Source organism: Ailuropoda melanoleuca, chromosome 1 (genome assembly GCF_002007445.2).
Source record: "Ailuropoda melanoleuca isolate Jingjing chromosome 1, ASM200744v2, whole genome shotgun sequence".
In the NCBI taxonomy this organism is placed as follows: Eukaryota; Metazoa; Chordata; class Mammalia; order Carnivora; family Ursidae; genus Ailuropoda; species Ailuropoda melanoleuca.
In genome coordinates this window covers 91,222,877-91,248,351 of record NC_048218.1, presented here as the reverse complement: position 1 = coordinate 91,248,351, position 25,475 = coordinate 91,222,877, and the positions used below count along the sequence as shown (strand labels likewise).

The window sequence follows — 25,475 nt, the reverse complement described above, 5'->3', positions numbered from 1 at the left end:
TAGCTGTATTGCTCGATACATATCTATTTTAAAACGTATTCTTTATAGGGTTCTTTTCGATTTCATGTAGTGTGTGTAGACAGGGGAAGAGTGACATAATTGGAAGTTTTTTTCTGGGAGAAGGAAGGCTTTTGAAAATAGTAAAGCTCTGCTTTTTTCCTCGAGTTACAGGTACGTGCTTGCATACTCCCATTTTAACTCACTTCAAGAATCTTCCATTCAGGGTGCTAAGTAGTTTGTTGATTTAAACATACTGTTTCTTATATTCTCAGAAATTATCACACATTCTGCAGTCACTAGAGAACATACAACATCTTGCACCTAGTACCTGGAGTTCATTAGTACTTGAATTTAAGAGGCAAAAACTACGTTTTTTAACCGTTAGCCTCTACTTTCTATTCTTTCTTTTCCCTACTGGCTTAGCACAAAAGTGCCTTATTTCCCACTCATATCATGATATACACAGAACTGCTCTCCTTGCTGGTTCTTCTGCAGGTGGGGACTTGGGGACCCAGGTTTCTTCCATGTTCAGACACTGCTGCCTTAAACTTGTGGTCCTTAAGTTTGCCACAGAAGGAGGAGAGAGAGCTTCTGCCTTCTTTTGCTTTCTTTAGATAAGTCAATTCACATATTTACCCCAATGCAAAATAAGACAGCAAAGCAAGGAACAGAATTTTGCCCCTAATAATGCCTGTAGCCCCAAAGAGTAGCAGGCATCGTATATCCTCTCACCCGTGGGCCCTAGACTCAGGCGGTCTTGGTTGAGTCACTGGCTCCCAAGGTTCCACGTGGCCCTTCACACCACAGGTCCTCAAAACACATTTACTGAATTTAGCAAATGAAAAATAATAACAACAAAACAGCCTAATTTTTCCTTTATTACACGTGTGATATTTCTTGGGATCCATTTTTACATTGCCAATGTCCCACTCTACCTCGAGGATCATTTCAAGGAAAAAGGCTGGGAGGATAAAAAGGAATATTGACCAACTATAAGAAATATAGCTTATAAACATTGTAAAGGATTATGTAAGAGCAAACCCTTTTTATGGCTTTATGGATGGGCAATGCCTGAAAAATGGTACAAAAAGAACTATGAGAACTTCATTAAGACCAGTGAAAGCAGGGAAGTCTGCTTTATGGTAATATCCCCAGCAAATCACATCTCCCATTGTCTATGGCCCTGTGTGTTTCCTTTACGCTTTGATTCAGCGTGGCTGTCAATGCGGCCTCGGCAAAGATGATGCTAGCAAGGGCTTGAAAAATGCTTGTGCATTGACTGGCGGCTTTCCCTGCGGGAAGGCTGTCCTGAGATTGGCAAACAGTAAAGACCAGGATGAAAGCCCACAAAAAGGTACCGCTGACCCATCAGCTCGGTGCAGCTGCATTAAGTAAGCCCCAAGTGAGACCGGCAGAAAAACTTATTAGCCAACCCACAGAACCGTAACAAATAATAAATTGTTACTATTTCGGACCACTAAGTTTTAGGGTGTTTTATTACGAAGCAAAGGTGACGTAAAGCTATCTCTATCTTTAAAAAATGCAATCCAATCTAGAGTCGCAAAATCTGATTCCCATCTGAATTGTCAGTCACTCGGGGATAGGTGATAGCAAAAAGCAGAGTGTTCGCAGAGCCTGGGTGGCTCAGGAGGTTAAGGGTAAGAGTCTGCCTTCGGCTCAGGTCATGATCCCAGGACTCCGGGATCGAGTCCCACATGGGGCTCCCTGCTTGGCGGGAAGTCTGCTTCTCCCTCTGCCCCTCACCCCACTCGTGCCCTCTCCCTCTCACTCTCTCTCTCTCAAATAAATAAATAAAATCTTAAAAAAAGAAAAGCAGCAGAATGTTCGGTAGGATTACTGCACAGGGCAGAGATGCGTACCCCCCCTCCTCTCCCCCACAAACCCTCTGACTTTCATTGTAGGTAAGTAATTATTACCTCTTGGCTCTCTCCCTCCCTCCCTCCTCTGTAAGCTGAACAATGTTAGCTGTCTCACAAAGTCTGCATTCTTTGGACAAAGTACAAATTTAAGTGGTTCTGGGGGAAAGGCTCATGTTTGACAAGCCACTGACCATCAAAAGCCAACCATCTTGGACCTAATGTCATTAAAATAACACTTCAGTGGGAGCAGAGAGCTGCTTTTTATTTGATTATATAATGATAGTGCTCTTTCTTTTTGGTTGATAGAAGGAAAAAAGACTTACAGTCGAAATGATGCCTGATTTATAGCAGCTAAAATTCTAAGCAACTGATCCAATGAACAGAGCCTTGAGGGCAGGGGCCAAAGGATTAAGACGCATTGATAATTGGGGGCTTCCTGCTGCTCAAAGAGGGGGACTGACAAAGTTCACACCGCCAATCCCAGGGCTGCTGTTCCTTTGGTCCTTGGTCACAGAACGCTCTGGTCTTCCTCCTCAGTGTTGCTTAGCAACAACAGCTCAGGGTGAAGCTGACATGTCCCTGGGAAAAAAATGGCTCATTCGGACCTTCCTGGAATTGGCAATCCCGCTCAGTATGGGCTAACTTCTTTGCCCTAAAGGGATTAATGTGCTTAGTACAGTTCCATCTTATTTATGGACTGACCTCTTCCTAAAGCTCTTCATGTGAAGAGGAAAATTAGAGCTTCACAATCCAAAGCATTCCATATATTAAAGATATGTACAAATAATCCTAACCTTCGTTTCCAGTCTCTCGTTCTTACTAGCAAGGGAGAGTCCTTCTCTTATGAACACAGTGAGGAATGTCACAGCCTGCCCAAGCTCATCCTTTTTATAGTCTCAGCAGAGACCATTTGCTATTTCAGTTGATCCTAAAAAGCAGTGCATTCATCATGAAAAATCGGAGGGAAGCTCAACGAACTAGAGCAGCAAACAGCATCCGTTACCACATAAAATCAGCTCAGATACACTAAAGATATTGTTTACTTTCCAGATTCTCTTGAGACCTCTACACCATGTGGTTTCCTGACCGTAGAAATATCTATCGTTGATGGAAAATTCTAGGAGAGCACAGAGGAGCAGTGGGAGCATAACTGTACCTCAGTGACCCTCCATAATGCCACGGAGGTGATTTCTTTCTAAGAAATAGTCCTTTTGTAATCTGCCAAGCTAGGAAGCTCTGCAGCTGGCCACTAATGCATCTCTTTGGCAATGACTTTGTAATGACTTTTTCTTTTTTTTTAAGTAGGCTCCATACCCAGCAAGGAGCCCAACACAGGGTTGAACTCATGACCCTGAGATCAAGACCTGATTTGAGATCAAGAGTCAGATGCCCAACCCACTGAACCACCCAGGCGCCCCTGACTTTGTAATGTCTTCCTGGCTCCCGGGGCACGTCTCTCGACCTGATGCTAAAAATCCCCTTAAACCAGGCCATCTTGGTCTGCTGACTTCGCGAAATGGTCTCCAAAGTAATGGTTTGGGGTATTCCAACCAGACTTATATTTGCAATTTTACTCCCCAATTTTTAAAATTGTCAAGTGAGGTACACCTGCTTAGCTTCTGGACTGTCTCATTTCTTCATCCCCTCACTCATTCGTTCATTCATGAGGCGCCACTGTACATGGATTTCTGTGAAAGGCTACTGAGGAAATGAAAGGCATATGTTTTGGCCCCACCAAAGCTTACAGTCTAAGTGGCCAGTCAGCATGCCTCTGAAGTGAAAAAAGGACAAAGACAATTTTTAGGAAAGCAATAATGACAATGACAGGGGCGGGCTTTTTCCTTCACCTTCACCATCTTCCTCGCCTTACCTTGCTCTGATGGGCTGAGATCCTAGTCTGGGTCCCAGAGCACTACCATTTCCAGGAGAATTCTTTCTGGCTAACGCTGGGGATATAGAAGTTGTTCTTTGAGGCACCTGAAAGAAAAACCAGAAATCAGAAATATTTTCCATAAGCTAGTTCCCATAAGCTCCGACCTGAAAAGCAGCCTCCTCCATCCCTAAAATTCACCAGGAGTTACAGAAACTATCTGAAACGGGAAAGACATAGTGTTCATTTTTCAAAGAAATATTTAACTCCCTAAACAAAACCACACACAAGGCACTGAGGCATATTCTGCGATCGTGAAGGACAATGGTCTTCACTTTCAAGAACAAATGAAAAAGCAGACCAAGCTGATTATTTTGATTCACCGGGCTAAAACAGTTGACCCCCTTTGCTTGTGTAAGAGCAGTGGATACCAGAAATTTCTTTGGGGTACCATTAACTCAGCTGATCATTGGAAATTGCATCAGGTGAGAGTCATCCAGGTAAGCTGAGCTCCACCCCAACTGATAAACAGATAAGCAGATGATGAAATCTGGTGAGAAACGAGGCGATCAGGCTAGAACTTGGGACAGAAGCCACATGCCTGGGAGCTCAGAGAAACTACTGCAAGGGATCTTAAGTGTCCTCACTTCCTAATCAACTTGCAGTCATTAATGAAAAACAAGCATCTCCCAAACACTGTGCTTTGGAAGGTCAACTTGCAAATGTAATACAAAACAGGATTAATCTTGAAAATACCGGCAGGGTCTTCAAAAAGGCTATGTGCACACCATCAGGCACACTGTAGGAAAATATATCATTATTAGCTTATCTGACAGGGGCGTAAGGTAGAACTCAAATATGCCTCACTTTATTAAACATTTCTCGTGAAATCAAATGTTGAAAGTGCACTAAAGGGGTTCAACACGAGGAAAGAGAATAATACTTTATAAAAGTGACCAGGAAATGGAAGTGTAGATATCTCATGATAACTGGTTGGGTTAAACATTTGTCAGGTGCTTCAATTTTCATTCATTTCTTGGGGCTCTTTTAAAGTGGGTTTGTGTTTTGTACTAGATATTTCAAAAATGTGCTTTGCTGTAATATTATTGTTTAATATGTTAAGTGATATTTAACATTCATATCCATTTTATTGGTTATTATAATACATTTAAAGATAAAACCTAGAAACATCTTTCTAGTCCAGTAAAGATAAACAGAATGTCCGAATCAGGGCTCCTACCTGCTTAATTTAAATACTCCTTTTTTCCTTTTGTAAACTTAAATGGTTGTAGAGAAGAAAGAGTCTAACAAATTATTAAAACCTAAAATCTTTGTATGGATGTCAAATTTTCTCCCAGAGTTAGAAATGCATGCCTGCATGTTTTCAGAGAGTCGACCAATAATGTCCATTTTCGGTTTTCCCAGCTCTCACGCCGCTACCCTGCCCAGCTGATCTTCGACACTGAACTTTGCTCCCTAACTAACCTTTTCTGATGGCATCCCTACTTCCACAAAAGGAAAGCATCAACCGAAAAGTCATAATCAGCTATTTTCATCTCCCAAATCATGGAAATCCTGCTATAATACCCTTTTCAGTGGAACAGGAGGAAAAATATTTGAAAATCATTGGGTAAAAACTATTCTTTTTTTTTCTGGAGTCAACAATGGCATTGATCTCTGGAAATCGTGGGACATTCCATTTGTCAAAGCTCCTATAGTAAGCTTAGGAGAAAGGGCAATCTTGAATCAGGAAGAATGTAATGCAAAAATTTTTCCAGTATTTTGAACTACTTCCAGGGTGTCTGCAGTGAGATGCATGGCCACATTTCACAACTTTTGGAATGAGTAACAACGGGTATAGGTAAAAACAACAACAACAACAAAAGAAACCAGCTCCAGGATTATTCTGTCCAGTGGATGGCTAGTCAATTCACCCTACAGTTTTTTGCTCAGGAGTTAAATTATGACCTGGGTTAGAAGGAGGTTTCCTCAAAACAGAGACAATTTTAAGAGCAGTACTCTCTTCTGAACACCTGTAATCTGGTTTCGCTTTGTGTTATTAAAAGTAGGAATAAATGCTAAGTGAAATAAGTCAAGCAGAGAAAGACAATTATCATATGATTTCTCTCATCTATGGAACATAAGAACTAGGATGATCGGTAGGGGAAGAAAGGGATAAAGAAAGGGGGGGTAATCAGAAGGGGGAATGAAGCATGAGAGACTATGGACTCTGAGAAACAAACTGAGGGCTTCAGAGGGGAGGGGGGTGGGGAAATGGGATAGACCAGTGATGGGTAGTAAGGAGGGCACGTATTGCATGGTGCACTGGGTGTTATACGCAACTAATGAATCATCGAACTTTATATCAAAAACCAGGGATGTACTGTATGGTGACTAACATAATATAATAAAAAAAATTAAAAAAAAAGGAATAAATCAATTTTCTGCTTTTTGTCTAGAAGTTTTCAATTTATCTAGATGTAGATTCTGTGACTGAGGAAAATATCCATTATTCCACTTTTCTCTCTCTCCTTTTTAAGTAAGCTATACGCCCAAAGTGGGGCTTGAACTCATGACTCTGAGATCAAGAGTCACATGCTCCACCGACTGAGCCAGCCAGGCATCCCCATTATTCTGTTTCTTAACACAGGTAGTAAAATAATAGTTTGGAATGTTTGAGGCTGGGGCGCCTGGGTGGCTCAGTCGTTAAGCGTCTGCCTTCGGCTCAGGGCGTGATCCCAGCGTTCTGGGATCAAGCCCCACATCAGGCTCCTCTGCTGGGAGCCTGCTTCTCCCTCTTCCACTCCCCCTGCTTGTGTTCCCTCTCTCTCTGGCTGTCTCTCTCTCTCTCTGTCAAATAAATAAATAAAATCTTAAAAAAAAAAAAAGGCATGCTTGCGGCTGAGAGTTCTAATTCTCGATACAGGATAGATGTTTCCAAGTCATTCAATCTACCTGAGCTTCTATTTCTTGGGAGAATGAAGGTCAGGAGTGAGAAATGACAATCCAAGTCTTAGCTGGGGAATGAGGAGGAAAACAAACATGGGAAGGGGCGCTGCTATGGCATTCTCATGCTCCTCGTTACTATAAAAGGTCTGGAATAGAGGTAATACTAATAATAAACAATGATGATGATGATGACAGTAACGGTGATAAAAGCAGGCCAGCCTATTACCTTTGGTGGAATGTCTTCTTCCTGTCGTAACCAAGAGCTTCGGTCAAACTTCTCAATGCGAGTGGGGAGAGGAGGGTTTTCAGATGTGGGATCCGAGTTCTGGCGCGGCATCTCAACGCGGTGAGAGGTCACATTCAGAGCCTCCTGAAACCCAGAGAGGCCCTTCGTGGGCTGCTCGTGCACTGACTGGGAAGCGGTCAAGGCAGGTCCCTGGGATTTTACAGCTACCAGGTGTGGAATCTAAACATCAAACCAGCATTAGAGCAATATTATTAGAAGAAAAAGCCGATCAGCCAGTACCACAATCAGTGGAAGGGAAAATACCATTTTAGAGCATAAGATAAGAACGGAAGGACCTGGAGCCCATCACAGCTGTCTCCAGCATGCTTTTAGAGGCTCTTCCAAATTTCCCAGTTACAGCCACGCGTAGGGCTGACCGAGGGCATCTGGCCAAGATTAAGTGATTTACTCGGGATGGCTAAAAAGTCAGTGGAATAGGTGTGATGATAATAATAGCAATTTTCAGTGGCCATTTACTGGCCAGCAGTATAATATATTTACAAGCACTTCTAATATTATAAACATCCTCCTTCAAACCCCGTAACTTTGACTTTAGAGAGTGCTATTGCTCTGTAAAACAAGAATTGCTCTGGGCATCTGACTTCTTGTGAACTCACTAAATCCACCTGGAGGTGGATACAATCATTTTCACCCTTTTTCACGTGAGACTGGAAGGTCTGGAGAGGATAAGTAACAACCTGGATTGCACAGCTGATATGTGCCAGAGCCCGGACTGGAATCCTTGCTCACCTCCTGGTCCATACACCTAGCTCTATGCTCTTCTGCTTTCTGGTGAGCTCTTACCACCCATGATCTTACATATCTCTCCACACCAGGATGTTTCCTTTCGAGGTGTAAGCCCCGTAATTTGGCATGCATTGATATTGTTTATGCAGGGAAGACATGCTGTCTTTGGGTAGAAATGTGGCTCTTTAAGACAAATCACTAAAATCAAGAGTTCAGAGGGCTCTTGGTCATTAGCTCTGCTCACACTTTATTGGTGTGACCGTAACTGTCTCCTTCTCCACTAGGAAGGTAAACTCCCTGGAGATGGGAGCCATGTCTGGCATGGGAGCCCTCAGCCCACACTGTGCCTGGCATGTGGAATGTGGTCCATAAAACTTGGCTGGGGAAACATCTAGAGTCCTTTCTAAATTAAACTGTTAAGTCGATAAACACTAATCTTATTTTTTTTTAAAGATTTTATTTATTTATTCGACAGAGATAGAGACAGCCAGCGAGAGAGGGAACACAAGCAGGGGGAGTGGGAGAGGAAGAAGCAGGCTCATAGCAGAGGAGCCTGATGTGGGGCTCGATCCCATAANGCAGAGGAGCCTGATGTGGGGCTCGATCCTACAATGCCGGGATCACGCCCTAAGCCGAAGGCAGACGCTTAACCACTGTGCCCCCCAGGCGCCCCAAACACTAATCTTATATCTGCTTTGTGCAAGGGGCCTATCAGACTCTCTTGGGTCTGAAATTTCAATGCCAGACCACTGGGGACCATTTATTTTCATGGCCCTGTTCCACCAGCCTGGCCCTGTTCCTTTTGCCCTTCCAGGTCCTATCCCTGGAGCAGCCCTGCCCTTGCTTCTTCAGACCTTCTTTGGTCTGAAATCTGAAATGTTATTAATTATAGTTCAGAGAAAATCCTCAAGGTCTAGTTCAGGTGAATGTAATGCTTCAACCAGAAAAGAACTGTAACCAACTAAATTTTTATTAATGTTAATTACCATGAATATAATAATAAGAATATTAAAATAAGGCATATTTTTAAAATATAGCACAAAATACAAACCTATTTTAAAAGAGTTTTCAAAGACATTTGGGCGAAACCAGCTGCATCATTACATTTATTTTTCATAAAATTCCATACTTTATTTCACTTTTGGTATTTATAATTTAAGTCCTCTAAAACCTCTAAAACCTTGTCCTGGAGTGGAGTAATTTTTTCTTTGTTAACTAGCTTACAGCAATGACTCTCGAGTCCTGGAGTACATCGGGGCGCCCAGAGGGCTTGCTAAACCGCAGACCGCCAGAGCCCCGCAGACGGGCTCATCAGCTGAGGCGGACCCGAGAAACTGCATTTCTACCAAGTTCCCGGGTGACGCTGATGCTAATGGTCCAGTGACCACCCTTTGGAAACCACTGACTTAGAAGACACAGTTTCATCCAAGAGCATTTAATTTTTCTGGTTAAAGACCATACCCAAGTCCCAGTGAACAAAAGCTAATATAATAGTTTATACACGACTAATATCTATACAAATGTTGGCTTGACAATTATAACTAAACGGATGCTTCTTGCTACCTTGCAGATACTCCCATGGGTCTCCAGAGAGGCCAGTTTACCAAGAAGTGACCTTGCAGTTGGCTCAAAATTAAGAAGGTGCTTTTTTTCCCCCTCACCCCTTCAAATCCAGTGGGGTCTCCTCTATTACTACAGATTCTGTATTAAGGGTCATTGTTGGACTGGCCCTATGTATGAATCCAAGTTGCGATCCCCTGTTCTTTTAGTAAACTTAACTGCACACCCTGTCGAAATGGCCGATGGAACAAAGGGGAGTAGGTACCTGGGGATCGACTGGTCTGAGCATGGGGGGTGTCCGAGCAGGCTGAACCCCACTGATACTGAAGGACTCCGACCTCGGGGGCAGGTTGGGGTCAGATATTCTGTTGGCAACCTTGTGAGGCATGGCCGGCGAACTCTGCCGGTTGAGCCTTGACCGCTCTTCTACCTAGAAGCAGGAAAAAAGGTGCTTCAGTGAATAGATGGATAGAAGCTGATTTACTGCCTCGTAAGGAATATCTGTAGTCACCTGCACAGCCATGTTTGTGTCCCTCTGATCAATTCAGCTTAAGGGGCCCGACCTCTCCATACTTGCTCTGCATGGAGAACTCTGGAAAAAGCTCCTTTCTGTCAGAGTAAACACTAGCTCAAAAAATGCAGAACATGTAAGCCATCACCCTTCTGGTCCCCAGTATCTTGTGCTACGTCAGTTAGCTGGGAATTTGGGACCTGCTTAAGAATTTACCTTGTACTGATTGGATATTATCTTACTGAGATCGGTCACAAAGCCATGGAGTCAGTGAGGGAGATGGACGGAACTGGGGTGGGCACTGAGACTGCTGGCAGAAAGCAGAAAACTGCTCGGAGCTGACTCATGGGACGGGGGAGGGAAGACCACTCACCCTGTGTTCCCTCACAGGCCTTACTGTTCCAGGCACTGCCTTAATGAGCTGGCCAGTCTTTAGCAGATGTCCTGTACTGTTTTTCCCCCTCCTTAGGACCCTTTCTTTTCACTTGTCTCCCTGCTCCCTAATATGCGTCTTTCCATTTCCAGCCTGGACTCCACTGCCTCACTCTCCTCCCTTCTCCGTCTTTGTCTCTGTGTGCCATTTGTTCTTGCTTCTCCTCCTCTTCTCTCCCCACCTCCAACCCTCTCTCTTCTGGGGCCACTTCATTTCCCTTGTCATCCCCTTTCTTGCTGAGTCTGTCTCAGCCCAGAACAGGTAACTGGTCAGAAAGGTTCCACAGGAAAGGCTCACGGTCCCAGGGAATGCCCTTTCTATGGGGAAGATTCCCCTCAGTTCATGTCTGCAGCACACAGGCCGTCACAGAGTCTATTGCCAAGTGGAAATTTAGATAAACAAGATGTACACTGCAAGGTATGATTTAAGATCTTTGACAACTTCAAGAGGTCTAGGACTTTTCTTTCAGATCCATCTCATCCTGTCCTTTAATTCTTTCAGGTCAGTCTGGCAGCTGTATTTTCCAAACCTGCTGGCAGCCCACCCAGCTCCTGGGTGACTGATAACTCTTCAGTGTGAGCCTGAAGTCCCTTCTCCTGACTCAGTGATGAGCGTTCCAAGTGCCTGGCCCGGAACCCATATGCAGCTCAAGACATGTCTGTATGGAGCTCTTTATTCATTGCACTGCCTGGTTTGAAATAAAAATTCAAAAGAGCTATTCTTTCCCATCCTTCCTATTTCATTTTGAATCTTTCTAGAGGCAGACTCAGTCTCATATACAGAGTAAGTCTGTTTTTAAGCCCTCATATTTGCAAACGTGTTAACATAATAAGGGACGCTGCAGAATGGAAAACCGGCCCCGCACTTCTACTCAGGGGTAACTCAACATCTCCTGTCCCGCCATGGCTGTGCAGGGTACGTACAATTACCAACCCGGTTGACTTCGCTTTTGAAACTCCATGTCCCAGCTTACCACACACCAAACAAGGTTAGCTACCACATGCCAGGTCTATACACCAGAACATGTATACTTTGTGTATGCGTGTGGGCAAAGTATTACATCAGCCGGAATTATCTGGCTATTGCACGGAGCAAAAGAAAAGAATAAAGCCAGTTTTGAGCTGAGACCAGAAAGAAGAGAAAGTCCCACAAAGATAGTGGTAGATCAATGGAGACCAAGCCATGCAACGTATTGCTTTTCTAAATACCAGACTCCTTGAAAAGGAAGTGACTATTTCCAGGCCACTGGAATTGGTCAAATATTAGCCATTTTCTTATTCTGACGGAAGATCACTAATAGATAAATCACATGTACGAGCACCCTCCTCACCATCCAAACTCCCACAGTCCAAGCCGTTTGCTATCTGAGCTAAAGGAACCCAAGAGATTCAGACACATTTTCAGATAAATACCTGGCTATCCAAACCATAGCCAACTGTTACCCAACAGTCAGGAACCAAATATATTCAGAGTGGAGAATACTTGCCCTTATTATTTTTTTAAGCTATAAAATACTCTCAGTTTTAAACATACACTTAGGGACAGCACATTAAGAACAGCACTAGAAAAAGTCTGCCTTGAGGGGATGGAGTCGAAAAAGACTCCATCGTGAGCAAAGAAACAACCAACAGCAAGGTTCCAGTGAAGGAGGTATTCTTACCACAGGCCACATGGGCTTGAGAGCTGTCATGGGAAAGGAACAGGGCAGAAAAGTGAGGGGCTGACTTTCACAGGCAGTTAATGGGTTCAATTAGTTGTGAATAACTATTACTAATATACTTCTAGTAAAGTTTCCTATGCCTTCTATCAGTTGGTTTCCATACTAAAACTTACCATTTGTGTGTGTCAGGCTGTACCACTCTAAAATATATGGTATAAATAATCTATTGTTACACTTTGCAAATTATTTCAGGATGATTCAATTTGGTGAAATCTCCTGGGTTGGAGCTTGTCCAAGGAAGTCTGAAAATCTATGAGAAAGGTGTAATAATGAGCTATCTGCCTATAGACTTTGTCTGAAGAGAACCTTGTCCTAAAGTTTTTAGGAAGAGAACTCTGCCTGCTGCTTTTGCATCAAAGGAACAGCATGAAGACTGGAGCATAGGTATCAAATCAAACATCCTACTATCAGACAGACAAAGGAGAAGCTGGGTGGTGTATCTAGGCTCAGGCCCCTTCTGATGATTTGGATACTGGGCAAAGGCCTGTCTCCTGATTCACCAAATCTTATTCCTACTAATTGAAAAGGAGATGGATATGTGAGTGAGACAAAAAAAAAAAAAAAAAAAAAAAGGGTTTTTTTCCCAAAAAAAGGANGAATAAGGATATATGTGATTAAACACTGGGGTACAATGAAGATATGTTGCCATTTGCTGTGCATGATACTAAAAATAAATCCATTAGCTGAGCCTCTGCTCCAACCTCCTGCTCCAAGGAGATGTAAAATTTCAGAAGTACCACCAAAAAAGAATGTTCTAGTAGCGACAGACGTAGAGTGTTAAGGTGCTGGACCATGAGAACAAAAGATATGTTACGAAGGATTTCATACTCGAAGGGCTTGTCAGGAATATAGAGAACAAGATTAGGAGAGACTGATCAGTTTTAGTACAAAAGCAAATTTTTTTTCTTATTAAAAGGATCGCTTTAACATCAAAACAAAAATTTGGAGAGGTTTATATCACCTCTGCAGAAATGCTTTCCTATGTGCTGCAGCATTACAGGGAGAAAAAAAAAACCATAATTGTGGTCTCAGAAATAAAATTCTGCTCCAGGCATGGTTGTGTTGTCCATTGGGTTCTATAGATGTGATGTCTGAGGCCTCTGAGATGCATAAAGCTATATAAACACAGAAGATCTGAAAATAAATTTGTCGATTTCAGGATTTCAAAAAACTTCTCAACATAAATAAAAATATGTTTAAACATGTATAAAAGGAAACATATCAATGTCTATCGTTAAATTAGTTTGTACGTTGACAACAATTCATAGCTTACAATGTCTCACTTAGCAATAATGAATGATAGCTGCTGGGAGAAAAATTTCAAAACAAAATTATAGCAGTAATTTTTTAGATGTTGACAGCAAAAATATATTTATAATGTCATATGGGTGCATTTTTATAATATTTTATATTATGCAGCATCCGTGGAGTCTATAAAGGTCTAGAATGCCTTACTTAAAAGCTTATTTATACATGGTGAATTAAACACAATCCTATGGGAATTCCTTTTTTTTCCCCAACTGAACAACTGATATTTTTGTTTTTACTGGCAACGTCGGAGAAAGAGAAAGAAGTCAACGAATAACCTTTAAGTGCTCATTAGATACTTTAGGACCCTGCATTCACTGGTCACATAAAGAGTTGAGTCATGTTGTCCTTTGGCAAAACCACAGGAGCAGATGGTGACTGAACAAGATTGGGGATATCCCTTCTCTGAGGCACCTCTGAGAGCAGGGGAGACTCTCATTCATGTGAAATGCTTAAATGGAGTCTCATCTGAAGACAAAAGCCTGACTATACTTGTCCAATATTCGCTCTTAACCAATGACACCAGAGAAGAGTATAGGTCTTCATGGGGATGGAGCATGTAACTTAAAAATAATAAGGTGATACTTCGCAAGTGGAGATGGGAAATGAAGGCGTGTGTATGTATCCCTGGGGAGATGTGGGTTGGGGAGATGGGGCTGCGTGTGGACTGCCCTTGTGAAATCCAAACCAGAAACAAGAGGCAAAACACTGATTCCTTGTGGGTGACAGCGGTCTTGGAAACAAAATATGACTGTGTTGAAGACTAGATTTTATGTGTATCTGCATAGTGCCTATCGTTTCAATGGCACATTCACAGACACGACGGCCCAGGGGCATTCCCGAAAGAAGGGAGTGTAAGTAGGGAAGCTTCGCCTCAGGAAAGCGACAAGACTCTTCCCAGGTCACTCAGCCAGGGGGTGGAAGAACTTGAACTCAAACTCCTTACTACTTTCTAGGTCTCTCTTAGGCCAGATTGTAAGCGAAGCAGAAACTGAGGAAAGAAGGGAGCAGAGCTGTACACTCTCTAAGTGGTAATTTGGGACCTCATATATAAAATGACTCATATAAAAAGGGGGAAAAAAAACCACATCAGTGTAGAGTAGGGGAAACCAAGTGGAGGAGTTCTTACATACAGGGACTTCAGAGTCCAATGGGCTGACAAGATATAAAGAGACATCTTGGCCCATCGTTTGCCAAATAAAACCATGACCAGATGACTGGAATGCATCACGGAGTAAGAACATGATGGAGTGTTGAATTAAAATACAATCTCATACAGTATTCATGTAGAGAAAGCATTCTGTCACTGCTGTGTGTTGATGAAAATTTTAAAAAATATGGTGGGGGGTACACACACAATTACTGCCAGGCCCAATCACATGCCATTTTAGGAAAGGAATCCTTCCTGTTATAAGCAAAGGTATTATAAGAAAAGGCATCTCCATCTTTCAAAAAGTGGCAATGAGAAAAAAAAAAGACCTTCAAATTTTGCTGATGTTTAACAGAATATCATACTGATGTTTTTACAGAACAAATCTGACTTCAATACCAATCCAGAACTAGCTGCAAACTTGCAAGGGGTGAAAATGCCGCCACCTCTCCTTTTAATAGAGACAGGAATGCTTCTCTCTGGTCGAAATCTGAAAATCCCAGTTGATGTGACAATCGGGACAGATAGAATACTTTGTAAAAGGAGAAAGGGAAGAGCTCGACAAGATTTGCAAATGACTGAGTATTTTCATTTCTTCATATTACATCCAATAAATTAATGAGAAAGCTAACGTGAAATGAGGTGATGACTTACGTTTTACAAAATGAAGCAACACAATCACCGAGGGTGAGGCATTATAACATTACACCAGCTAATGAAAAACTGTCGATTTGAAAAAAAGAAGAGAAATAAGGGGATGAAAAAGTAACCAAAGAGGGACAGACCAACCTGGGGAGGAGGTAGACAGCTGAGTTAGAAGACAAATATGGCGCAAGTCACAGAGGCTGCCGGGGGAGAAGACAGCTGGGGGGGGGGGTCTCAAGGGCACAGGGGGCAAAAAAGGTCTGGACCCTGCATCACAGGAGCCCGTGGCGTGGACACAGCTGCCCATTCCTCCCTGGCAAGGATAATTTCCATTTTATACCCTGGTAGAGGATGCATTTGAAAAAGAGAGGATACCTTTTATTCTAACTCCTAAAGACAGCTTGACTCAGGTGCTTTTTCTTGGCTGATAATTAAGGTATGACTGGGCTCGAAATTCTCTGCGTATCTAAAGTTCGGAAATGTGTTTTGCTGTCTAGCTACTTTCAGCTCCATCTACCTCACCACTATAGGGAAAGAAACCCTTAAATAATGCTCGAAAAGTGCATACATTGCTACGAGGAGCATTAAAAGGTCAAGAAGATAAGGATCCTCACACCCAGTTTTATTCCCATTTTAAGAAGTGGGTGTTAAGAAAATGATGAATCAAACCAAAGCAGACAATTATTTGTTCCTATTTTTACACGAGTCCCTCCGATCCCAAATTTAGCACCATCACTCATTCCATGATCTAAATGTTTCATCTCTCTTCGAAAATATGAACACCCACTCTAAGACTTGGGAACTGCTTCATGAATAGATTGGTTAGTTGGAAGCCGGATTACGTTAACCACACCCAGGAGGATAGGACTAAACATGAATTGCAAAAGAATGTTCCCACATATGTCTAGAACTGCATGAAGCCCAAAGAAGAGTGCCAGCTGCTAGGAAGCCAGGGACCTTGGAAGATGTCACCCACCAGAGGTGGCCCAGCTTTATGACGGCCAGGGAACCTCACATCGGGAGTGTTTGCTGACACAGCTGGGTTGCTTGCACACCCAACTGCTGTGTTTCTTTCACTGCTAGGAGCGTGGCCAGGAAGCATAGGGGAATTAGAAGGTCTGGAAAACCACTTTGCTGACATCTGCAAAGATTGGCCCCCAGGAATGCCATGGCTTCTGAAAGCTCGGGAACCATGAACTAGTTCTGAACAGAGAGGATAGGCCAGGAAACTTAGTGAGGAGGACAAAGAGTAACTAGATAACAATGGAGTCACGGTGATTAAGTTCACATCAGAACGTGCTGGGTAGAGGTGGAAGGATGGACGTGGGAACTGCTCCAGGCTTTTCCCCCTTTTCTGGTACATTTGCACATAAGGGAGCTGCACAGGGGAAAGAAGGAATTCTGGGATGCTTTGCAAAGAACCATGGTCTTCTCCAATGGGCTCTGTAGGAGTCCCTCTCCTAAACTTATGCTGGGGGCTGGGAACACGGAGGACCATGTGGTCATGCATCAAGAAGAGGTCATTTAGCGATGCCGCACTTCTTAGAGGCACTGAGGTCCTTGGAGGGAGGCATACATTGCTGCCCCTCCTACCCTGAGGTCCACAGGAGTCTCTACGGCCCTCCTTACTTGCAGTGATGGACACCTTGGGGCTTGTCGCTTTGAAGATGTTGGGAGAGGACACACAAAGGACCTTAGACCCTAACTCTTGAGTTGAACTACGTCCTTGGGAGCAAGATTGCCTTGGGGGTCTCACTGCGGTCCTTGAGGCTTCCTGAGCCTTCAGTTGCTCTTCAAGACCGACTCTAATAGGACAAGCTGGTCCACCTTTTTTCTGTGAGTGATGCTCCAGCAGGAGTCTTGATCTGGAATCATTAATTTCTGCAGGTGCTACTGGCATTAGCTTAGCGGAGCCTAGTTTTTCAGCCTTCTGAACACCTGCCGTGATCGGGAGCCGTGAGTGTGGCTTAGCTGAGGGTTTCGACTTGGCAGGGCTAGAAAATGGTTTAGTAGTGGAGGAAGGTGGCACATCTCTGCCAGCCAGGATGCATGTCAGCTGCTGTCTAACAGCAGACTGAGTCTGCTGAGCTGGAAGAACGGGTGGGTTATTAAAGGGTCGGCGCTGTACCTGGGAGTAGGATCACAAAATTGAGTTACTGATCTCAGAGAAAGAGGCAGCTGTTACAGACATAGGTAAATACAAATCATCTTTATAGACTCTAAAGGAAAGTGATCAAAAACATTCTTTATGTGAAATCAAACGATTTTCTCTACAGATTCCGTTTTTTAAGTTTTTAAAAAGTTTGATCTTTGTAAAAATAGCACATGATCATTAGAGAAGACTTAAACAATATATAACAATACAAAAAAGTTTAAAGAAAACACCCTGCAGTTTCTACTGCCCTTAAGCAATCATCCTTAACATTAGGGCAACATCATTTCAAGCATTTTCTATACATACATAAAAAGAGAATAAAAAAATATAAAAAGATGGAAACATTTTTATAAAAATAGGATCTTATGTATGAAATCTAGTTCTGGTAAGACTGTAGTCTAGATAACTTGAAATAAGCTCTAGCTATAAATACCTGAAGATACTAGAACAAAATGCAAAATAACACAAACATCCTGTTAAATGAGTAGCTACGCTCACAAGAAAATAAAGGAAATCACTGGGTGCCACAAACAACGACAGAACAGAAAACCGGGCTGTTACGCTCCGAGCTGACACAGTGACTCTTGGGAGGGTGGTTAATCTTGGCTGACCTTGTTTCTTCGCTTTGCCCAGTTGGTTATCACCTTTTTATCCCACCATCCAAAAAGTTTTTAATTCGGTTTTTAAAATAGCTCACCACAGAGCCAAGTTCTTGGAAAATCCGTCCTCCCTCTAGTAGCTGAATTGCAAAAGAAATACAAATGACCTCTGATCCCGGAAGTGGTTACCACAACCACAGGTCCGAGACCAACTGTGCGTCCATTCGTATCACACCAGAGCAAGGGAGTGTCAGCGACAGTGCTAATGATCAGTCTGCGGGTCTACATATGGAAAGGAAATGATTTTGCCTAAAATTCCCTAAGTCTTTATGAAATCACATTCTTTCAGGGGGAAGTCACTAAATACCCTCAGGCCACAAACTCATTTGGACACCTATGAGAAAAATGATTTTTCTACTTCCTGCTATTGCTTACAAAAATCCCCTAAACCCATGATACCAAAGAAATCCCTGAAAAACAAAAACCACTAAGGGATTAAGGTGCCTTGTCAGTTCCCTACAGAAATAACATTCTGGCTCCTGAAAAGCAAAGCATGCACTTCTTACGATGAATTATTTTCCAGTTGTGTAGCACTAGTTTAATCCTCTGTTTCTACTGGGCGAACTCACTGGGTGAACTCACTAGAGTCACCAGCCTGGGCAACAGGACATGGCTACCCTCGCTAGTGCACTTACCTCCTTGGCCCATGCTGGTTTCTCGCTAGGACTCATCCCTTCTTTGTAATGGTACAGTGGCTTCTTCTCCACAGGCCTCTGCTCCTGCCGCTGATGCTGGAGAGATACCAAGTAGTCTCTCTCTTGCTTTAGCTGTCTCTGTAGTCTTTCTGCTTGTCTCTGTTCTTCCAACTGTTTGCGCTTATATTCCTATCCGGACCAGAAAAGAGAAGCAAAGGAAAGGCCAAATTACCATATGGAAACCACTGGCTGGCACTGCAGAAACATGCAATGGAGCCGGAAGAGATGATAACAGGAAAAGCGAACAGGACCACAGACGGCTGTCAGGGCATGCCACAGAGAGAGGCTACGGCCGGGGCTTAGCATTTCCCAAAAACACTACTGCCTTAAAGGCAATCCCTATAGGCCACCACCCCTTGCAAAGTGACTTGTCCCTGACCGGGGACCAAGAAAGTAGCAATAATGAGGACATCTGGATGGTCAGCGCACAACCCCATAAGGAACCATCCGCTTCCCGGTTTAGTAATTAACCCATTCGAACATGTCCAGTTAAGTACAAAACTAAAGACATAGCTACAGATATTGCTCAAATCATCTTTTGTTTCACAAAACTTGGACCAACAAAGGCCATTAGCAAGGGTATGCACAGCCCAAAAAATATCATAGTGCCCCTGAATAAGAAGTTCAGTTACAAAAAATGTATCAAGCAGCTCATTTGGAGAGCAGGGCGATAATAATAAAAAAGTACTTCAAGAGGAAGCCGCGTGAGCAGGGAACACAAAATGTTCCCATCGTAAGGGTAAAGCTAATAGTCTGCAAATGAAATATGACTGCAGAGCTGAGTGGGTTCTTACAGAAGACGTGCATTTTGCTGTGATTGTATTCCAGCGTGTTGCAAATGACCTTCAAAATTACTCTGCAATAAACACAGTGGGTCTCGAAAACAGCCCGAACTTGTAATAAGCCTGGATTCATGCTCAAGTTTCACAAAGAGACAGAGTTACTAAAGAATGCACGACAAGGGTCTCCAATGTCTTAAGATGGCCAACTAGGGCAGGAAATGTATTGGGTCTCCACAAGACTTTTGAGGTCCCACAGGCTTGGAGGATCCCCCCTCGTGGACTGGCAGGTTGGGGGACACGCACGGGGACACACACACACAGAGGATGAACACAGAGCAGGTGGCTGGCCCTCGGCTTTCCCATTACCAGAAGTAGGGCTTGTTCATGCAGTAGCTGCTGCTGCAAGATCTCTAACTGTCTCTGCTCCTCCTCTAGCTGTCGCCTGATGTACTCCTGGAGAGGCAGGCAGCAGAGCATTCAGAGGAACACAACGAGAGAAAGAGAGAGAAAAAGAACCGGTAATTTCTTTTAGGTGACAAGAGCTGCCAAGCAAAGAGTGGAAGGAAGGAGGGGAAAAAAAACAAAAACAAAAACAAAAAAATACCCAGACACCTCCTCACCACACAGGCAAAGTACCGAAGCAAAAGCGTTTCAATGCAGTCAAAAGCACAAGTTTTCTACCTGCAGTGCTGAGCAGCTCAGTGCTTCGCTGTGATTGCTCGGTTTTAATAAAACCAGCTACACTGTGAGCTTTTCATTGCAGGTACCCTCTTTCTGGCCCCCCCGGAATTAACAATGCTATCAAGTCTGGAGGCTCCTGTGCAAGCAGTAGGAATAAAATAATCGTGGGCCGCCGGCCTGCCCGGTCTTTGTAACGGAATCGCCCTGCAGAGCGCCACCGCGGGGTCCGAATGCGCTTCTAACGAGGACAGAGGGCCTGCATCCGTGGCGCAGGCGTGGAGACCAGACACGGCAGGAGCAGAAGAGCCCTTCTCAAGCACTGAAAGACGACCACGTGGCTCAGGTATCATGCTTCGGCGCTACCTTCAAAGTAGATACCCAGGGTTGGGAGAACCCAGAGATCAAGGCATGTCAGGGGGCTTTGGCCTGGGCAGGAAGCGAGGCTCAACGAGTGGGCACTGCCAAGGCTGTGCGTTTGACTTCTTGAATAGGTGAGAATAGCAGCTTGAGAAAGAGTAAACACGGGCTTTAACTGAGCAGTCCTAAGAGAAGGTGACCCACACCCCAGGGACGGACGGCCGGTGCTGGAGCTCCCGCGGGGGCCGTCAGTGCGCTCCGGGGCCCCGCGGTACCTGCTCGTGCTCCGCGCGCCGCCTCTCCTCCTCCCGGCGCATCTGCTCCTCGTAGTGCCGGCGCTGCTCTCGCTCCTGCTGCTTCCGCAGCTCCTTCTCCCGCCGTTGTTGCTGTGGGGCCACAAGCAGACAACCATGAAGGGAACGGGCCTGGTGCGGAGCTGTGCGGAACGCTGCAGCGACGGCGGCCCAACCGCAGACGCGCGCCCTTCTCCACAGGTGCCTTCGTGCCCGAAGGCTCTTTCTGTCCTGTGCTCTTGGGGGACTTGCTGGTGAGGATGGCGGGATAGACAGCAATTCAGTGTCACGCAAATACCCTGTGATTTCCCCAGCAAGTAGAGTCCCCAGAAGTTCCTGTTACTCCTCCCAAGAAGTTCCTGTTAAGTGTATTCGCCCAATTGGCTGATGGTGGTACTTATAACATATCATCAAACTGTTTATATGAGAGTCTATGGGTTTTAAAACATTTCCAATGCTCATGTCATTCACCCAACACCACCTAGGGCAAACATTTCATAGAGAAGAGAAAGCAAGATTCATAGAGATGAAGTGCCATTTTCAAGGCCGCACAGTAATTAATGGCTGAGAGTACAATAGAGATCATTGACTCTGACCCCGTCCATTACCCTATCTGACACATCACGCTGCCTTTCTTTATTTTCTGGAGTATTCACTTGTAAATGTCAATTTCAACTTCTCATTCAAGTAAGACCCTTAAACTCCTCATCACTACCTCATACAATCACCATGCCCCCAACAGTGGACAGTGTGGTAAACACCTTTATCTTATTTAATCTTCACAAAAACCTGCTGACGTAGATATTATTATTATCCCCATTTTATATGAGAAAACTGAAGCACAGGGAGATTAAGCAATTCTTGAAGGCCATGCCCCAGTAAGCGGTGGAGCTCAATTCAAAGCTGGGCAATGCAACTCCGCAGTCTGACCTCAGGCATTACAGAAGATGAAGAGGCAACAGGAGTGATAGAAAGATCACAAACTAATCCAGCTCTTCATTGTGCTCTCAGAAAAGAACGTCTTAGGAATAATTTCAGGAGCCAATGTTTCTCAGTGGGACAGTATCGTTCCCCAATCTCCGGAGCATGTGCAATGTACAGGGCATGGGGGAGTTTCTCCGGTGGTCTCTACGATTAGAGGTCAGGGCTGGCACTTAGTATGAGGGGCCAGGGATGCCAAACATCCCCTAATGCTCAGGACAGTCACACATCACAAAGTGGTTTCCTATACCACAGGCCGTTAGCGCTCCTTCTGAGAAGCGCTGCAGCCCTTGGTGTCGGCACCCTTTGCTGGCGTTAGGATTTCTTCTTCCTCAAATATGAGGTTTGGGGGAATCTATTAGGGGGGTAAGTTCCCCTTTAACATTCTCAACAGCACTTCCCTGCCTCGCTGAGAAAATATGAGTTATCTAAAACAGCCTGGATTGTGACTAGATCACACTGACAAGCTAGCTTTATGCAACCGGGGAAAGAGCCTTCTAGGACAAAAGCTCTCTGTCACAGCCCCACCGAAGCAGACATTCAGAAGTCCAAAGAAGCCTCTGAATGAGGAAGTCTCCCTAATGTGGCTCCCACCTGCAATCTGCTGGACCCGCTGTTTTCCAATGACCCCTGAGGCTTGGAGCTAAGCTTCCAGATCCACAATTATGTGTCCCTCTTAGATTGTAGGTGACAGGGAGCCACTGAAGGACTTTCTGCAGTCAATGCCATGACCAGACTTGCATTTTCAAGGTGCCTCCTGACAGCCATGGGAGGGGACAAGACTAGAAGCTGAAGTGCAGTGCTAGACCATTCTAGGGGTGCAGGCAGAAAATGACAGGGCACCAAAGAGTTAAGCAGAGGCGATGGGAGAGTCCAAGTTCATAATTGCTGCTGAGAATGAAGACGCGGCCAAAAGGAAAACAGACTAAATGCTATCCACGTTTCCAGCTCTTCTAACAGGACTGGAGTGGACGCCAACTTACAAGGAGAAATTAGAATGAGGCCCGAATCAAATAGGATCTGGGGACTCTGGAGCTTGTGAGGGTGAGTCAAGTTCCTGGCCAAGGGGCAGAGCAGGTGGTTTGAAAGAGAGAAGGAAAAACAGGTTTAGGGAAAGGAACAAGGGGGAGAGGGGATGAGTCAAGCTCCAGACGTGTAATTATTTGTTTTACAGAAAAATAATACAGGAAGATGTGAGTAGAAAACATCATCAGAGGAACTGACTGAATAATTTGGATTACAGACCCAAAACAGACATCTTTCCAACATTCAACCCAAGTGAATCAATGCCATCACAGAGGATAAAATAATTATGTGTATAGATCTGGCTCCTGGCCGGAACTAGCCCTACTTTAGCTAACATTTCAAGTTTTTTACTCCCACCATCGGTCTCTTTCTTGACCAAAATATATACATACATACATACATAAAAATAATCAAGGCTTTTGAAGATGTAGCTGATTTTTATGTGAAGGATTTGTACATTTTCAACCCCTTTGCCGGGAATCAATACTGTTTTATAATCACATGCCGCTCAGGTCCTCGTGCAAGGTGTACACAGTATTGATTGCAACTCAGGAGGGTCTGTAGTTCCTGGGAAAGACACTCAGAAGTGACTAATAATTAATAATGATCTCACTCAGATCAGCTGCCGTTAACACATGCAGGCATCTGCCAGGGTTTGGCTCCCGTGGTGAGGTTGGAAAAATAAATCACTTCCCCAACCTTTGGAGGGCACCTTGCCAATTTCCAGCTGCTGTGTTTCAATGTCAATGTCTTTCCTGGAAAAATCTTTGCTCTCTTTCCTCCTGGGCGTGGAGCTGTTTGAGGGGACATACCAAAACATGTCAGAGAAAGACCAAGTCCCCGAGCTCAAGCAGACACCTCTACAAAGCTCTGACGACTCTTGCTAGAAGCAGCCCATTGAGATAAGGCCTGTTTGATTCCTGCTGGACCCGCTGGACCCGCAGCCCCTCATGTGGGGCTGGGCACCTGGCAGGGACAGAGATTTGTTTGAACTGAACTAAGTAAGAAACTTGGGGCAAAAGAAGACAACACAATATCTTACATTTCTTTGGAAGCATTTTCTGTCTTCTCAATCCTTAGAGTTTATATCACATTGTGCCTTAAATTATGGTTATCTGAGTATGTCTTACCTACTCTGCAATCTAGGTTGAAAGATATTTGTGGGCAGGGTCTCTGTTCCACTCCACTTTTTCTCTCACACTAAATCCCACTAAATCCCTGATACCACTGATATTTGTTGCACTCAATATGGTAAACTGGGGAGCAAGAGAAGAGGAGAAAGCCTGGCAGAGAGCCTCAGACCACCCCTCCACCCTTCTATGCCTTTCTCAGACAACCCTTCTAGGCCTGAATGTTCTTTTATGCTGAGCATAGACAAGGCTTGAGAGTATTTTTCTAACCAGAGAGCCACCAATGACTGGTGTTGGCATGGCACCTATTTGCCACGTTAAAGAAAGGTGGGAAAAGGGGAATAAGAGTCTAAGCATTTCTAAATTTCATTTAAATTATGCATGCAGATGACAGTGGTCCTGTTGTCAAAAAAGAATGGCTGAAACCAACTATCCTAAAACTTTTGGCCAATGCCCACCTTTACCGAACTGCCTAGAAGTATGTTTTCATCTACATCTTCTTCACAAGTTGTATCACTTAAAATTAGATATTCAATGGGTTCTTATAAGTTTCTTACTTTTTTTCCTGGTTGGGGGATGATTGATAATATCCACTCTGAAAATTTTCCAGGCTCCAATTACTATTGGCTTGATCTATTGGAGTAGGTCACTGGGGTCTTCTTGCCCCTCTGTCTTCTGTGGATGTTGCCAAAGAATAATTTTGTTTAGAGCACTTTTGGTTCTCCCCTTGGGTGTTTCCTTCAGGCTACCTCCAGAGGGAGGCCTTGTGGCTGTACTTCAAGTATGTGAACTGGTTAGTTTATCCAAATGAAATAATCCTGTTCCCTTGCTCAGGGGACTCTCAAAGGTTATATGTCTATCCCAAATTGATGATGCAGAATTTTGGCTCTTCAAATTCTTGCAGGAGAATATCACCTTAACTCTTAAGTATTCAATTTTTCTTAAAGTTGTAACAAATAATCCTCATGGCTGATTGTCACAAAAGCCTTGGTGTTGATCTTTCTTTCCTTTTGTTTCTTGCAAGGCTCCTTTTAGATGAGGTTTAACTGGCAGAAATGTGTGAACTCCACTAGGGTGCTCTGGCTTTTGTAGAAGTGACTTTGATGAACTGTCAGGCCATACGTTGCCCTTTACAATGATACAGGACTGCTGAATTGAGCTAAGCACTGTGTTTGTGGGAGGAACATCACCACAAACATTATTCACAGTGCTATTCAACCACTGCCAGGCAATTGTGCCTCAGAACACTTGCCTGAGTAATAAAGTTACTCATATCTGATGGACAACATGAATCTCAAGCCACTCGAGTTTGCCTCTTTTCTTAGTTGCTGGGGCTCTCAGAGTCAGACCGGTGGCCCCGTTCAGGCACCTGCACCAGGCATCGTGTTGTGCAGGCATTTTGTGAACTAACCCTACCCTGGCTTTGTCTTGTTTTCTTCTGCTGCTTTATAGTCAGTCCCTTCTCCTTAATTTTCTCTTTTTTAAAATTTCTAATTGCTATATTAATCTTTGTAAGCTATCTTACATCCTCTTTTTTGGAATATAGCAAAATCACAAAGAAAGGTATACACTAACAAATGAACAAACAAATATTGGCTCTCCACAGATTTTGAAACATTAAACCCTCCCTTGGAAAGATCAAAATGAGATGAACTAG

General features: G+C 43.9%; 1 protein-coding gene across 10 annotated transcripts in view; it reads right to left on the bottom strand.

Moving 5' to 3' along the window:
- Positions 1–25,475, bottom strand: part of TNIK (TRAF2 and NCK interacting kinase) — a 375,612-nt gene that overhangs the window by 50,229 nt on the left and 299,908 nt on the right. For 4 of the 10 annotated variants that reach the window (XM_034662856.1, XM_034662873.1, XM_019801364.2 and 1 more), the window contains exons 13-18: positions 20,664–20,774; positions 19,717–19,803; positions 18,509–18,697; positions 9,558–9,722; positions 6,926–7,165; positions 3,751–3,857 (exon numbers count right to left, since the gene is read on the bottom strand). In XM_034662856.1, the coding sequence (XP_034518747.1) occupies positions 3,751–3,857; positions 6,926–7,165; positions 9,558–9,722; positions 18,509–18,697; positions 19,717–19,803; positions 20,664–20,774 (899 nt within the window). The remainder of the gene's footprint in view (positions 1–3,750; positions 3,858–6,925; positions 7,166–9,557; positions 9,723–18,508; positions 18,698–19,716; positions 19,804–20,663; positions 20,775–25,475) is intronic. The other 6 variants (XM_019801368.2, XM_019801369.2, XM_019801366.2 and 3 more) reach the window with 3 other exon arrangements.